The following is a 15,296-nucleotide window of genomic DNA, read 5'->3' as shown; positions in this document are numbered from 1 at the left end:
ACGTAGTTATGTTATACCTTCATGTTTAAGTCACCTGGTATGAACAAAAGAAACTATGTGGTCAATCCAAATGTTTGTTAGTTTGATATGGAAGTATTGCGAACGTACATTGACTTTCAATAGAGGGCGTTACTCATGTGCAACATTGATGTATTGACAGGTTATTGAAATGCTGTATACATGAGTCAGTATATGGAGTGAGCGTGCAGTTAATCCCATTCATTATGTGAGTACATGTACATAGAAATTAGCATATGTGTATACAAACATTCCTTTGACAACCGACTCCGAAAGTTGTTTCGCAAACTTAACAGGTAACTATAAACTTCTACTTTCATTCCATGTAATGTATTCTCCTTTGTTATAGGTAATGAGTAAGATTTAGAGAAACACACACATACACCCCTCTCTCTCTCTCTCTCTCTTCGTGGTTCATATTGATTAAAAATACATTTATTTAATCGGTCATTTCTATGCACCAATTTGATTTGCCTTTCCAATGAGTCACTTGTGTTTGCTTCTTTCACATTTTCAATTTTTGTTTTGAAGGAAACCTTCTTTATTATTAATAATCATATGCTCTCCCCTTACCTTGCCTTTTGCAGGGGTTAGTTATAGACTATTATCCATATAAATCGGTAAATTATATACAGCATATTTATTACTTCGTACATTGGTTCACCGGTCCATGCACGAAGTCGAGCCTCTCTTCATCTCCCTCTCTGCGGCAAGTCTTATTGTTAGGCATAGGTTTAAATACCATTCATTAACCATATATATTAAAATATTCAGGAAAGCATAATGTAGTTTTAGGAGCAAAAATTGCAAGCCACTACAGCGAGCAACAGTAATATTTTCTACAGAAATAAAAGTAGGCACACAAATTAAGCGATCTTTTACTTTTATCGATTTATGCATAATGGAATTTATTTTGTTTAAATTGATGTAATTGTTCGATAGAGACAACAGGTGTGATGATTTTATAGACTATGGGCCGAATTGAGCCAGATAGTCAGCAATAGTTTTCCTTCGGATATTGCGGTTTGTTCTCCGATATATAATACTTTTATTAACTGTTTTGCAAGTGCCTTTTTACACATTGCATGCCCCATTGCCTTACTAACATATGCAACACCCGCTGCCCTTCTAACATACACAAAACCCTCTGTCTTCCTACTAGTTACAAGTCCCACTGCCCTTATACCAATTACAGCAACCACATCCCTTAAACCAGTCACAACAGCAACCATTGCACTTTACCAATTACAACAACCATTGCCTTTATACAAATTACAACAACTGCCTTTTACCAATTACAACAACCATTGCCTTTATACAAATTACAACAACTACTGCCTTTTACCATTTACAATCACAGCCATTATACCAATTACAACAGCCACTGACTTTATACCAATTACAACAACCACTCCCTTTATACCAATTACAACAACCACTGCCTTTACCAATAAAAACAACCACTGCACTTGACCTATTAGCAGAAGGAGATTGGGTCTTTCAATAGTTTCCCGTTCTAACTGACATAAAGGAATGTCTATGGCATCATGCACTGGGATCCATGACATCCACAATAGCGTCTTGCATAAAACATCAGAACAATATATCAGCGGAATCTCCAAAAGGTGAAAGTTGAGCCAATATTAACATTCTTTTTTTTTTTTATTTAAAGAAAAAAAAAAACGAATGGAAGGAGCGGAGTTAAGCACTTGACATGTTGCTATCATATATCTGACATAATTTATCAACGCCGTTTTCGAATTATACGTTTACATAAATAAACGCAAGAAAACGCTCTACAACATTTCTTAGCGTTTGTGATTGCTGGGTTCCATGGAAACAATTTTTTATTTAAAAGAAATCCTTTCAAGTATTTTGAATGTATTCCAGGTGTTATTTGACCGTCAACCTCTTGTAGTCATGATAACGGCACAGTTTTTCATTGTCTGCCTTACTTTGTACAGTAATTGTGACTTAAACATTCATACTGAATATTAAGTTTGACTTATATTAGGTTTAATATGTCACAGAAACTATTGTAGATCAAACTTTGCCTCAAATTTCGACAGTATGCCGATAAAAAGAATTTCACATTCATATCACCCATTCCTTCACAAGTGTGCGAGAAAAAGGAACAGATTTAAACGTAAAGCCATGTTGCAACTCTTACTTTTGACGTGGATGTAATGTTTTACATCAGCTCTAAGTTATAACATTTGATGTGGGTATAGCGCTTTACACCAGATTAAAATTATTACTTCTGTTGTGGATACAGTGCGATGCACCAGGTCTAAAATAATACTTTTGATGTGAATATGTCGTTTTCCACGAGGTAAAAACCGTTGCATTTGATACGGATATAGTGTTTCCACGAGGTTAACATATTAATTTGATGTGGATATAGTGTTTCCACGAGGTCAACCTATTACATTTGATGTTGATATAGTGTTTCCACGAGGTTAACCTACTACCTTTGATGTGGATATAGTGTTTCCACGAGGTTAAAACTGTTACTTTTGATGTGGATATAGTGTTTCCACGAGGTTAAAACTATTACTTTTGATGTGTATCTAGTGTTTCCACGAGGTTAAAACTATTACATCTGATGTGGATATAGTGTTTCCACGAGGTTAAGCTACTACATTTGATGTAGATATAATGCTTTACTCTTGGTTAAAACTTTTGCTTTTGATGTGTATATAAAGGCTTTACATCAGGTTTAAATTACTTTTTCTAATGTAGATATAGTACTTTGCACCAGGTCTAAATGACGGCTTTTGAGATGAGTATAGTGATTTACACCAGGTTTTAAATTACTGTTTTTAATGTGAATATATTGATTATGTCAGAGAGCAATGATCACGTTTATTATACACGTGTGACAACTCCTGTGCAATGAATAATGTGTTGTGTTTTATTCTTCCTTCTCGACAATTTGTCGTCCTTTCTTTTTGACTGTTAAGTCAATATTGTGCTTGCGGTATATTTGTGCTGCGCCAATGAAGTATGGCCAGTAGCAACGTAAAGTCGTTTTCAAAATGTGCACGTACCTATTGCTTTTAATACATCCTTGTAGGACGAAGTAAAATGTACACATACCTTTTGTTTCTAGTACTTTCTTTTTTGAAATAAATAAAATGTACGCGTACCTATTATTTTAAGTACTTTCTTGTTGGACGAAGTAAAATGTATTCGTACCTATTGTTTCTAGCATTTGGTGGACGAAGTAAAATTTACGCGTACCTATTGTTTCTAGTACTTCCTTGTTGGACGAAATAAACCGTACGCGTACCTATTGTTTCTAGCACTTCCAATTTGGACGAAGTAAAATGTATTCGTACCTATTGTTTCTAATAATACTTGTTGGACGAAGTAAAATGTACGCGTACCTATTGTTTCTAGTACTTCCTTGTTGGACGAAGTAAAATGTACACGTACCTATTGTTTCTAGTACATCCTTGGTGGACGAAGTAAAATTTACACGTACCTATTTTTCTAGTAGCTCCAATTCGGACGAAGTAAAATGTACACGTACCTTTGTTTCTAGTACTTCCTCGCTGGACGAAGTAACATGTACGTGTACCTATTGTTTCTAGTACTTCCTTGTTAGACGAAGTAAAATGTACACGTAATTATTTTTCAAGTAGTTCAAATTCGGACGAAGTAAAATGTACACGTACCAACTCAGTTTGGTTCGAAGTAAATGTGCAAGTACCTATTGTTTCTTGGAACTCCAATCTGAACCGAAATAAAATGTAAACTTGTGTATTGTTTCGGTTAGTTCCAATCTGGAGCGAAGTATAATGTATTCTTACCTATTACTTCTGTTAGTTCCATTTTTTGGACCGAATTATTGTACATCACTGGAATTGAAAAGGTATAGCTACTCTCTAGTAATTGCAACGTAAATAAAATTTGAATTACCGCACGTGGCAATGAACTGCCCAAGTAAGTTAGTAGAAGTCAGCTTCACCTGTTCATATACACACGTCCTTAGCCGCACAGAGAATCCATTATACATTTATCAGGGAATAAAACCTATTCTACTTTAGTTAATTTACTTTGATTTAATATATGATTTTATAGTTCTAAAAGGATCTAAAAAAAACTATTTGACCAGCATTAGTCTTCGTGTTTTATTATAATGAGTGATTGATCGTGATTAAATCAGGATTATTTTACGTACTGTACATACTAATTAAAATATGACTATCATGATTGACATGTATAGTAACAGTCAGGGGTATGGTAACACAGTGATAACATAGTACTCTACCGTTATCGAGTGTGTTCGTTCAGTTTATCCTTTTCTTCGCGGAACCAAAATTGGGAGCGTCTGAGGATATGCTCCCAATTGGGTGCCTTGTTTTATACATGGTTGTACATCAATGGGTGGTGTATTTTCCAAATAAATTATAATTGCACGACCGGGTCGTTATACTTCTTCTCATTGCATGAATAAGTCCATGGCTTCGTGTCGGGGAAGGGGGTAGTTCTACCTGTGTATGAGACTTTAAAACTCTTGGGTATCGCTTAGATTCTGCATATTTGCTTTTTCACTGATGTGTATCTACATAAGTCAGCTTGGTATAGCAATATACAGTTTCTGACTTGTACACAAACTGTTGTACTAATTTAAGCTTTATTCCATACAAGACTGGTACCATTCTGACATCCTGGCATCCATATCCATATCCAAAATACTACGTCTGCACGTGTATGATGATGATTATGATGACAACGACCACATCGACGACGATGAAGACGATGATGATTACCTCATAGTTTAGCTTACCATGTATCGATTAATCTCGAATTCATTTACAGACTGAACCCCTAGCCGCAACCAACACCCCAGTCCCTCAAAAAGAAGGAAAAAACCCCAAAACAAACAGTGATAACGTCAGTACATTTAGGCTAAGTTAAAACTAACAATGACTTAACAATCAATCAGCTCGATCTCATTGATCAAATTTTAATTTAAGCTTTTCTGCTCAGATGCTTTATACCAGCATTAAATATCAATTTATCCTGAAGCCCCCATCCCACCCCGACGAGAAAACTTGCAATCAAGCAAAGTTCACAGATGGTTAAGACATAATTTTAAATTATACTGAAAACTTGTTTGCCTATAACTTGAACAAGACCTTTTGGAGCCTTTCCAGTCTTCTATACTTTTGTCTCCTGTAATTTAATATCTACTAAGCGTAACCCATGGGTTGAACACCGTTGTCTTTGATTGTTATTTATTACGACAACGTCTCACATTTCTGACTCTTCATTCAGTGGATGTGGGTATGAAATAACGAAATGATGCCAAAGAGATTTAGCTTTAATTGTCTAAATAATCGCACTGCTTCCAGTCCATGTACCTTAGGATCTCAATTTGTGTGTGGATGTCAAAAGGCGATTCCTCATAGTTGATCGGACATTTTTATTTTGAATGTTCCCGACGCAGTAGTTTGTTCGGTCATTCTCATTCTCATTTTAAAAGTCCATGATGCAACAGTTCCATTTCCGTTGCAAGATCAAAATTCTACTTGACAAGAAATTTGAGTCACCTAGGGTATACGGTAATGTCAACGAAAGTAGGTTTGCTCGCAGATCGGAACTGAAACATACGATTATATAATTGTTTTTTTTTTTTTTTAAAAAAGCAGTTAGTATGAACAACCATTCAGGGATCCAGTTCTGTGTGTTATCGCGGAGTTAGTTGTATTTAGACCTTCAAATTATCTTTTGCCGACTGACGGTGCTTTCTCTGAACGAGATCTTTAGTGCTGACTCGGTACTTAATTGCTGGAACATTAGAATAGATATTGAATATAACCTACGTTTAGGCATGTTCATTAAAAATGATACTAAAAACTGCCCGAACCGCTTTACTTCCTTTGTTTCTTTCTTTGTTTTTTTCTTTCTTTAGACCATCGGTACTCCCGCTTCAACATTAGCGGTTGTTAAAAACATAAATAAATTGAAAAACGAAACAGCCTTTAAAAATAATTCCGAATAACCAATTATCCGACTCATACCAATCATGAAAGGAAATAGACTCCTCGTCAGTTCTTCGGTTTTTTTAAATAGTTTTTATTTTTTATTTTCTCGTGTTATTTTCGTTAAAAATATCTTGTTAGTCAATGATGATTCAAGTTTCAACTGTTATCGGCATCATCGAGGTGGACGTGTATACCCAAGGTACACTCATCAATACGGTCGTGTATACCAATGTACACTCATCAATACAACCGTGTATACCCAATGTACACTCAGCAATACGACCGTGTATACGCAAGGTACACTCATCAATACGGACGTGTATACCAATGTACACTCATCAATACGACCGTGTATACCCAAGGTACACTCATCAATACGGACGTGTATACCCAAGGTAAAACTCATCAATGTGGACATGTATACCCAAGGTACACTCATCAATGTGGACGTGTATACCCAAGGTACAATTATCAATACGGACGTGTGTACCCAAATTACACTCATCAATGGGGACGTGTGTACCCAATCTACACTCATCAAGACAGACATTTTCACTCAAGGCACACTCATTAATCCGGACATGTGTACCCAAAGTACACTCATCAATGCGGACGTGTGTACCCAAGGTAAACTCTTAAAGGTAGACGTGTGTAGACAGTCACTAAAAATGCTATCAAATATTTTAATAGCCGTGTATATTCACCTAACGTCGAAAAATATTTAATGAAATAATGAAATGCACTTATACAAGCATTTGTCTTGTTTTATTTATTTATTTAAATAAATATTTATTTATTTACTTATTTATTTATTTTTGTTTTCATTGTCAAACATAGTAATAAAGGTAAATAGGATTGTGTGTAGTAAGCAATCGAAGGCAAGCATCCAAATGCAGACAATAATAACAACTTTGACGGGATACATATGACTAGAGGCATATGAAAGGTCTGAATTATTGGATGTTCACCTCCGTTATCCTTTCGAATTAATGTAGAGTGTAGTGTGTGTGTGTGTGTGTGTGTGTGTGTTTTGATTTTGAAGGTAGCTTTAACAATTGTTCAGTCATATCGCTACAATGTCTGCAGTGTGGCAGTTTATAGTCATGTCTAACACTGGGACATCATGCCCTACCCAATCACATTATCCTGACAACCAGGCCGACCAGTCCTAACACTAACCTCTTAATACTGAGCGCCTAGCTAGTTAGCTGTTTGTACCATTTTTATTAGTCGTTGGTATGACTCGGCCGGGGTTCGAACCTGCGACCTCCCGCATCCGAACTGGACACAATAACAATTTATGCCGTCGAAGAGGTCTCGCAAAATGTATTGGGAAATATAAATAATCCGTAGTAACAAGGAGAACACCGGTGAGTCTACAAATGTTGTGATTTGCTTTTTGCAAGCGTATCAAACCATACCAAACCACAACCCCCCACCAAAAAAAAAAAACACAAAAAAAAAGAAAACAACAAACAAATAAGCAACATCACTTGGGAGAAAAAACAATATTTTGTAAGCCATAGTTTTCTGAGAATGTATATTTGCATGCATGCATTTTATTTTGAATCAGACATTTCTAAAACAATTATATCACAGCGACCCAAATTCCAGCGCAAGTGTCAGCGTTAACATTTAAGCTTATAAGTAACTGTAAAGTCATGAAGCCTGGCAAAAGCATGTTTTCTGCAACGTACACAAAATATGTCATCTCAGTTTCATCGTGCAGCGTCTACTTGGGTAGTTTTTAATTCGTCTACTTCGAGACAGCCTCCCATTCCTAGACATTGCCCGAGGCCTCGCTTCTTAGAAATACATCCTTCTAGAACTACATAAAAAAAAAACCTCTATCGATAATAATTGAACTACACCGTAATATTACCAGCAGTTTATTGATTCTGCGTATTGGACTCTCTTAATAGCGGAGAAAATAATGGTTTCAAATACATGGCTAGTTTGTCAAAATCATACGGTCTTAATGACAAAAAATAGACCACATCGAACTACAGCTCATGCTTAGATGGTAAAAAATTGTTGTTAGAATGTTCCAACTAGGTTTGCACGTTAATTTCTGTAATCGGCCCTAAAACCATCTTTGTTGATCAGTGAAAGTATCGTATTACGGCTTTGATCATCAGCCATTAATTACACTTAAACGGAGATATTAAAAGTGTTTTAGCAGCGACGTGAGTGACACTTTAGATACAAGCACGCAGAGAAGATTTCATGCTTAATGTCCCAGAAATATGTTATAATGCCATGTTTTGATTCACGTTGGGATATTCCGGGATTTATGACCTTCTTGTCAATGTGGAAAACTGTCAGAATTGACGAATGAAAGAATTGTAAAGTATAATACCAGCTCTGCAAAGAGAAGATTAAACTGTGCGTACCGATCTTCCATTTGCAAAGGTTGGTTTTTCAAGGTTTGTTTATTTGTTTTTGTTATCATCCCATTCCGAGCCAATGACATGGACAATTAGCATTAACCTTGTCCTTCCGTCAGACAATGTATACATACATACATACATACATACATACATACATGCATGCATACTTACATACAGACATGCATACATAAATACAGACAGACAGTCCATATCCTTTTTTGCACAGATGGTAGGTGGAGGTTTAAACAAGGTTTTATTATTGTACATTCAAGATTGTTCTAAAATATATATCAAGTAATTTAAGTCGTAATCTGCTGAACTGCATATTATGTTTCAGCTGTAGGCATATAACACTGTAATGGAAATGCCAAATGTTAATTGTTCGTTAATTAAAATAATATGGGACTAATAAGGTAGTTTGCCTAAATTATCTGCCAGAATTAAAAACGCTTTTATCCAAAAATTCGCGCTGTATCTCTCTGAGTCATACGACAGGCTCCTGAGATATTTTTTTTATGAGCTTGATGTTTAGCTAATGCATTATTTCCTCTCCTGGCACGATTAGTGATACCGTTACCCTTTGATATAATAATATAATCAATCAGTGTTCTACGTGATGCAAATCGGATGACGGGTAATTAATGGCAATTTTGTCTTTTAATCTCAAGAATATTTTGCATATCAATTAACTTTCTTTTAAAGAGATTATAAATGGAATCTTACTCCGAATCGACGCTAATAATGCCTCCCAGCAAACAAACAGGATCACATTTTGCTATTGTAAAGATCAAACTCAAATTCTTGTATAAAAAAGAACTTTAATTTAATCAATAAGTATCATATTGTAAATTTTGCAATTTTAACTCAGTGGGGTGTTTCAGTTTTCGGAGATTAAACATCAAAGCTTCCTACGTTAGGATCGCAATACTATTCTTACGCTAACGCTATCTGTCTATATTACATACTTTTAGTAACGCACAATGGCTTTCTGTTTTGCCTGTTTCAGTACCTTTTTGTGGTCGCTATCCCCCCACCCCCACCCCGCCTCAGAGTAACACGAGTTCCCTCACTTCTTTATTGAGTTCTATCACTTCTTTATTTAACACTACACCACTGAAAATATCTCGTTATCGCAGGATACAAAACTATTAAGGCCCATGCGCCATATTGCACAATAAGGGATTCATTATAGATTAATCAAGTAAGATTTATCTCCCTTTATAACTTTTCTTATAAAAAAGAGATGCAACGATGTTTGTGAAACAGCTGAAAATATTATTTCGATTTCATTGCTATGACTAAGAATAGTTTATTCGTTATACTGAATTTTGTAAGTAACGATTTATTTATTTTTTAAATTTACAAGTATTACTAATGACATGTTTTTGTGTGTTGTCAGTTTTTACGGTTCGGGGGCTATCTATTGTTTAATGCAAAGAGGTCTCTTGACTAAGCTAATCAAATACTCGTGTGAGTTCTGCTCGAAGTCCCTTTTTATCTCTCCTATTTCGCAAGACTTTTAGACAACATTTGTTATGAAATGGAAGTTCTCATAACGCGCCAAGACAATATATAATTTTACTTGAATTAATCAATAATCGCAAAATGTCCCCACATCACATTTGTATCACAACTTCACAATTACAACCTCACAACATGCATGACATCCCCTTGTCAGGTTCCCGAAACAGCGCCAGTACTTCACACATGAAAATATAAATATAAGTCCAACATCCGGTACATGGAACTATTTTCCTACTCTATCGCTGGGTTAGTTGAACCACGATGTTAAGCCCTAATTCACCTCAATCTCATTTATTCCATTGTACTAAGTATCAGTCCCTATCAAAACTATTTGACATGTAGTTACACAATCAATCAACACTTTAAATTTAAATAGGAACTACTTGACCTTGCCCACTTATCCGGCTCTGACCTGAATTCAACTACGATGCTAAATAGTGCCATCGTAAAATTTCACCAATACATTACCCTGTGAGGTTTGCCCCATGAAATGGACTAATTGCTCGAGCTGAGAAATATTTCCCCAGCAGCGAGTTCCCATAATCAAACAACTAATACCTAAAATCTAATAAATGTATAAAATGGAGACGTAAATGCAAATGGAGGATACCCTTGATTTATCACAATATATCATGTACTTCTGAGAGAGTGACAGGAGTAAGGTGAAGTTTTTTGCATTTGCAACATGTACAATGGAGAGAATGTTGAAATACCTATTATGTTACTTTTATTTAATGTAGCTGAAATTTTTTTGAATATTGTGCATGTGAAAATTGTACGTGACCTAAGCACACAGCTAACAAAAATGGCTGTTCCCATTGGCTCGAATATTCAGCCTGAATTTGTGTAAAATACACTATCTTTAGCAGTTATGAAAGTAGGACAAAAGAATTTTGACACACTAGACAATATCAGCTCTGAACGTGTAAAAAAAGAATTACAATATATATATATATATATATATATATATATATATATATATATATATATATATATATATATATATATATATATATATATATATATATATATATATATATATAAAAAGTATAATAAAAGAGTGATCGGCTTTTTTTTCTTACAATTTACTTTGAAGTCCAGGAAGTGAAAATGACCAGGAGGAGCTAGCAGTTATTTTTACAGGTGCACATCTGAAGTAAGGTCAAGCTCTATACTCTATAACTCAAATTACATGATGATTAATCAGACACCAAAACAAAAGGGAATTAAAAGTTCTTTAAACAATAATTAAGATCATTCTTAAATAGCCAGTGTAAGTAGTGAGGAAAATCTGGGAAATTCTTTGCAAAATATGAAACCGTAGAGTGCCACCTTATGGACCGGATGATGATGTATGTTCACAAATGTTAAGTTAAAAAAACAAAACGTTTCCTGCATACATTTAATCAGAACGGCATATACATAGGCACATACCTGCGTCTACCTAATTGCCCGGATTATATACTATAACACTAACACAAACTGTTGAACAGCAATCCGAATAAAATCAAGATATCCTACCTAGATGAGCAGTGATGTAGGTACACAATGTGGCCATCCTCATTTTGACCTGTTATTTGCTTGTTTGTTTTTAATAGAATTTTTTAAAAAAATATATTTATGAAACGTTAATAGCTGTGCTCGAGTTCCTCAATCATAGCTACAGTTTTCGTTATAATTTAAGAATAACTTAATAAATAAGGTAAAGAACACGAGCAGGCATTCCTGCCAGAAAGTTTCAGATATAAACCAGTGGTGGCAGTGGCGTTCCCAAAACACAAGAACGTTATCTCGCTAGTCACAAATGTATCCCGGATTTCATATCGTTTTTTAGGTTCTGTTAAATATTTTCAATATGCCGTGAATATAATGCTATATTTTTATCCAGAAACACTGAGTTGTACCTTAACTGTTACCTTAATTTTCCATTTATGAGGAGCGACGTGTCTAAACGTCCCTGCAGACGTCATCTTAGAAAATGTTGAAGTTTAAAGAACTTTCAGACATTATAAAGTTGCTGCATGGTACATCCCCCTCCTGTAATTATGATATTTGCCTGATGTAAACTGTGTTATATTGGGGAAACGTTGATCTTTATCTTTTCAAAATACACAAGCTCGCAGTTATAATTCGTTCCAAGAAGGAATTAAAGCATTACTTTTTTACTTTTGTTTTGCCCTGAATCCTCATAGAGAAGATGGAAGTGGTCGACAGAAAGGACTATATCTATATTAAGCACAGCAAGGTAATTTAAAAAAAACCAACAACTGAAATTACAATTCCCTCTCGGTTTGTTATATAGGTGTCAGTTAATAATTATAATATCACGATCATATCTTTCATTCATAAACAGAAAGCCAGTGGGCGGGTTAGATAGCTGGGTGTATAACCCCAATTGCATAGCAAGAGAGTTCTGATGCAAAGGAGTGTTTCTTGAGGTGGGGTGGGGCGGGGCGGGGTGGGAATGAGTGCATTCCCGTGTAGGCTCACCGACAAGCATTTTTCCTTCTTCATTCTTCTTGTTTTCTTCATATTAATCTGAATATCACTTTTCTTCTTTTTCGTTTCTTCAAATATTTTTAGTTTTAAGGTGCCCCGGTTTGACAAAGTGGTCTAAAGCGCTCGCCATTACAAATCACTCACACCTCTCACCTCAGTCTGGGTGTGTTCAAGTCTCGACTTGACCAACATGAGTATATGAAGAAGCTTGCCATTAGCTTTCCGTGGGTCTGTGAATCTTCCAGAACATGGTTCTTCCTCTCCCAAATATACTGAACGCCACACCACAGAAAACCAAAACCCTTAGGTTTAATGTTGCCCCCCACCCCACCCGTAGCAGCCAGTAAATATTGCCTCTGGAAATACACGATCCAAAATCCAGAGGTTTGCTGTCTCCTTTATATTTTAATTTAATGCAAAATACACACGTATTGTGAGAGATTAATTCGTTTTATCAGTTTAAACATCGATGAATCGGTCCGTTTATGTTACTGCAGTTCGCGCACTGGTAATTATATTGCTTTTTGTTCTGCTTTCAAGAACATAGGTTAAATAATTTCAATTTACACACTAAATTACTAACTCGATAAAATGCTTTTTATTTAATTATATTCCAATATTGTAGTCATTGCATGCATTACCTACGTTTACACTAGATAGGCTCGTATTCGCTAGATCTGACTACCATCGAAAATCTCTTTATATATATATATATATATATATATATATATATATATATATATATATATATATATATATATATATATATATAAATATAAAAACGATTCTGCTGGTTTTCGATTTAATCTAACAACTACAATTCAGAGTCTCCAAAACTGAAGTTTCAACTGTGATCGAGGATAATTTAAGACTTGTTGAATAGATGCCTGGTTAAAGTTGATTTCCAAATCCATTTTTCAGATTAACTGTATGACTTGCCGGAGATAATGGATCGGAGTAGCGAAGTAGCGAGTCCCATTAATTTCCCAGACTCTATTATGTTTTGAGTGGAGACAGAATAAATGACGGTCGCATGGATTCTAACGTTTTGCCATCACTAGCGGTAGCCCGCATTTCTGTAAAACGCGGTACGATAAAACAGTGAGGTCTTCGTGTCAAGACCATAGGGTGCTGTAACATCACTATGCCGTTAACAGCTCATCACAAATACATACCAGCGTCCACGAACGACCAGTGCAATGGTGAAATACCATCTCAACACGTGAAGCTTACACTAAATCCAGGTTCCAACAATGGAAGTGGAAACAGTAAACAGTGTGTTCTTCTACATAACGCCGATAGGGATAATGAGAAAGCAGGCGAAGACAACGACGTGCGTTTTTCAAGAACCTCAAATCAAAGCTGTGCTGGTCGAAAATGGACGAACAGGGAGAAATATTTATTAGCAATTTGTTGTTTGTTATTCACTGCCTGTATTGTGTTCATTCTTCTTGCCTTCGCAAGGGACGTGTTATTTAAAGTTCATCATCAATGCCATGGTGAGTACAGATTTGTTTTCTAAGATATTATACGGTCAATCTGTCTGGGTCTATCCACCAGATCGAATGAATCTTTAAGGTATTTTTGCTTGAGTCCACGCTAAGGAATTACGAATGAGAAAAACTGTACTTATGTTCGATATTATTTGCTTCAAGAAAAGGTTTTGACCAGAGACGGCAGACGACATTGATACTGGAATTTGTTTCGTGGTTTAATATAAACGTCATGCTGTAAAGAGCCAACCAAATCGATACATTGACCAAATAGTTACTTAGTCTACATTCGGTAAAGCCAAGTTATATAGACTAATATTTAGTATTTTATATGAAAACGATTTTTATATTTTTGCATGATCAAGCCGGTTTCGCAAGTGCGGTCTTTGACATCAGCCATACTCAAACAGCGGAATTGCACATGTCGCGTATGTAGTTTTTTATTTTTTTTTAGTTGACAAAATCCTAGCTGTTTTAAAACAGTTTTGTACGTAAGTATTGAACTTAGCAATTGACCACGTAACAATAACGAGCACACTCAGTTTGGTAACATTTGCAAGTGAGAGCACATTTTAGACCCTTAGGTTCGTTCATTCATTACACCTTTGGCCCCCCCCCACCCCACCCCCGGCGCACGTTTGGACACCGCAAAACCGTATACTGTACTATCTGAAGTGTGTGTGTGTGTGTGTGTGTGTGTGTTACTTGAAGTCGTGTAAGGTATTGGTCTGTTTGTTATCATTATTATTATAATACTTTCCATAAAGATTTGTTATATTTTAACATTTGCATATGGTTTCATTGTATTCCGAGCGAAAATCGGACGAAGGGATATTATTTACTTTAGACCTTGCATGATTCTATAATTCCATGGAACTACTGGAATTTGGCGTTTGTACGCTGCTTTTATAAAAGAAAGATAATGAGTTACGATCGAATTTTGCAGAGAAAATTGTGGACGCTAGGTCTTCAGCTATCTTGCCCTCACGATCAATGAACGTGATACTTACTGAGATAATCTCAGAGTGATAATTCTTTGCTTCGAAGTACACAGGTCAAATTCTGAGTTTTATCTGACCCATGACCCCATGCTAGATATGTTTTGGACAGGCATGTTAGCTGTCCAAAATATTTAAAAATGGACGGGGCAGGATTAAGGAAACTCTTACTAATCAACTCACGGAGGATCTGTAAATTAGTTGCAATGAAAAACGTATTTAGTTACCAAGGATAAACTCTTAATTCGGCTTTCATTCTTAAGTGGCCAAATAAATTCAAATTGCTTCAGTTCTCTTGGTCTAAGAATGAAGCTGTTTTTCTGTCTGCTTACTTTATTTGCTTTATTTATCTGTGTTTCCACCATACTTCTTCTACAT

The 15,296-nt window shown here is 35.6% G+C and overlaps 1 protein-coding gene across 1 annotated transcript in view; it reads left to right on the top strand.

Annotated features, from left to right (window-relative positions):
* The first annotated feature begins 241 nt into the window (after positions 1-241).
* The window catches only part of LOC149774508 (neprilysin-1-like), a 97,137-nt gene continuing 82,082 nt past the window's right edge, over positions 242-15,296 (top strand). The window contains exons 1-2 of the mRNA XM_089945175.1: positions 242-314; positions 13,349-13,926. Coding sequence (XP_089801301.1) covers positions 13,572-13,926 — 355 coding nt within the window. The 5' untranslated portion in view covers positions 242-314; positions 13,349-13,571. The remainder of the gene's footprint in view (positions 315-13,348; positions 13,927-15,296) is intronic.

The sequence above is a fragment of the Sinohyriopsis cumingii genome, unplaced genomic scaffold (genome assembly GCF_028554795.1).
Source record: "Sinohyriopsis cumingii isolate HCF-2022 unplaced genomic scaffold, ASM2855479v2 utg000229l, whole genome shotgun sequence".
NCBI lineage: Eukaryota > Metazoa > Mollusca > Bivalvia > Unionida > Unionidae > Sinohyriopsis > Sinohyriopsis cumingii.
Note: the sequence above shows the minus strand (reverse complement) of the source record. Positions and strands in the feature narration are given on the sequence as shown.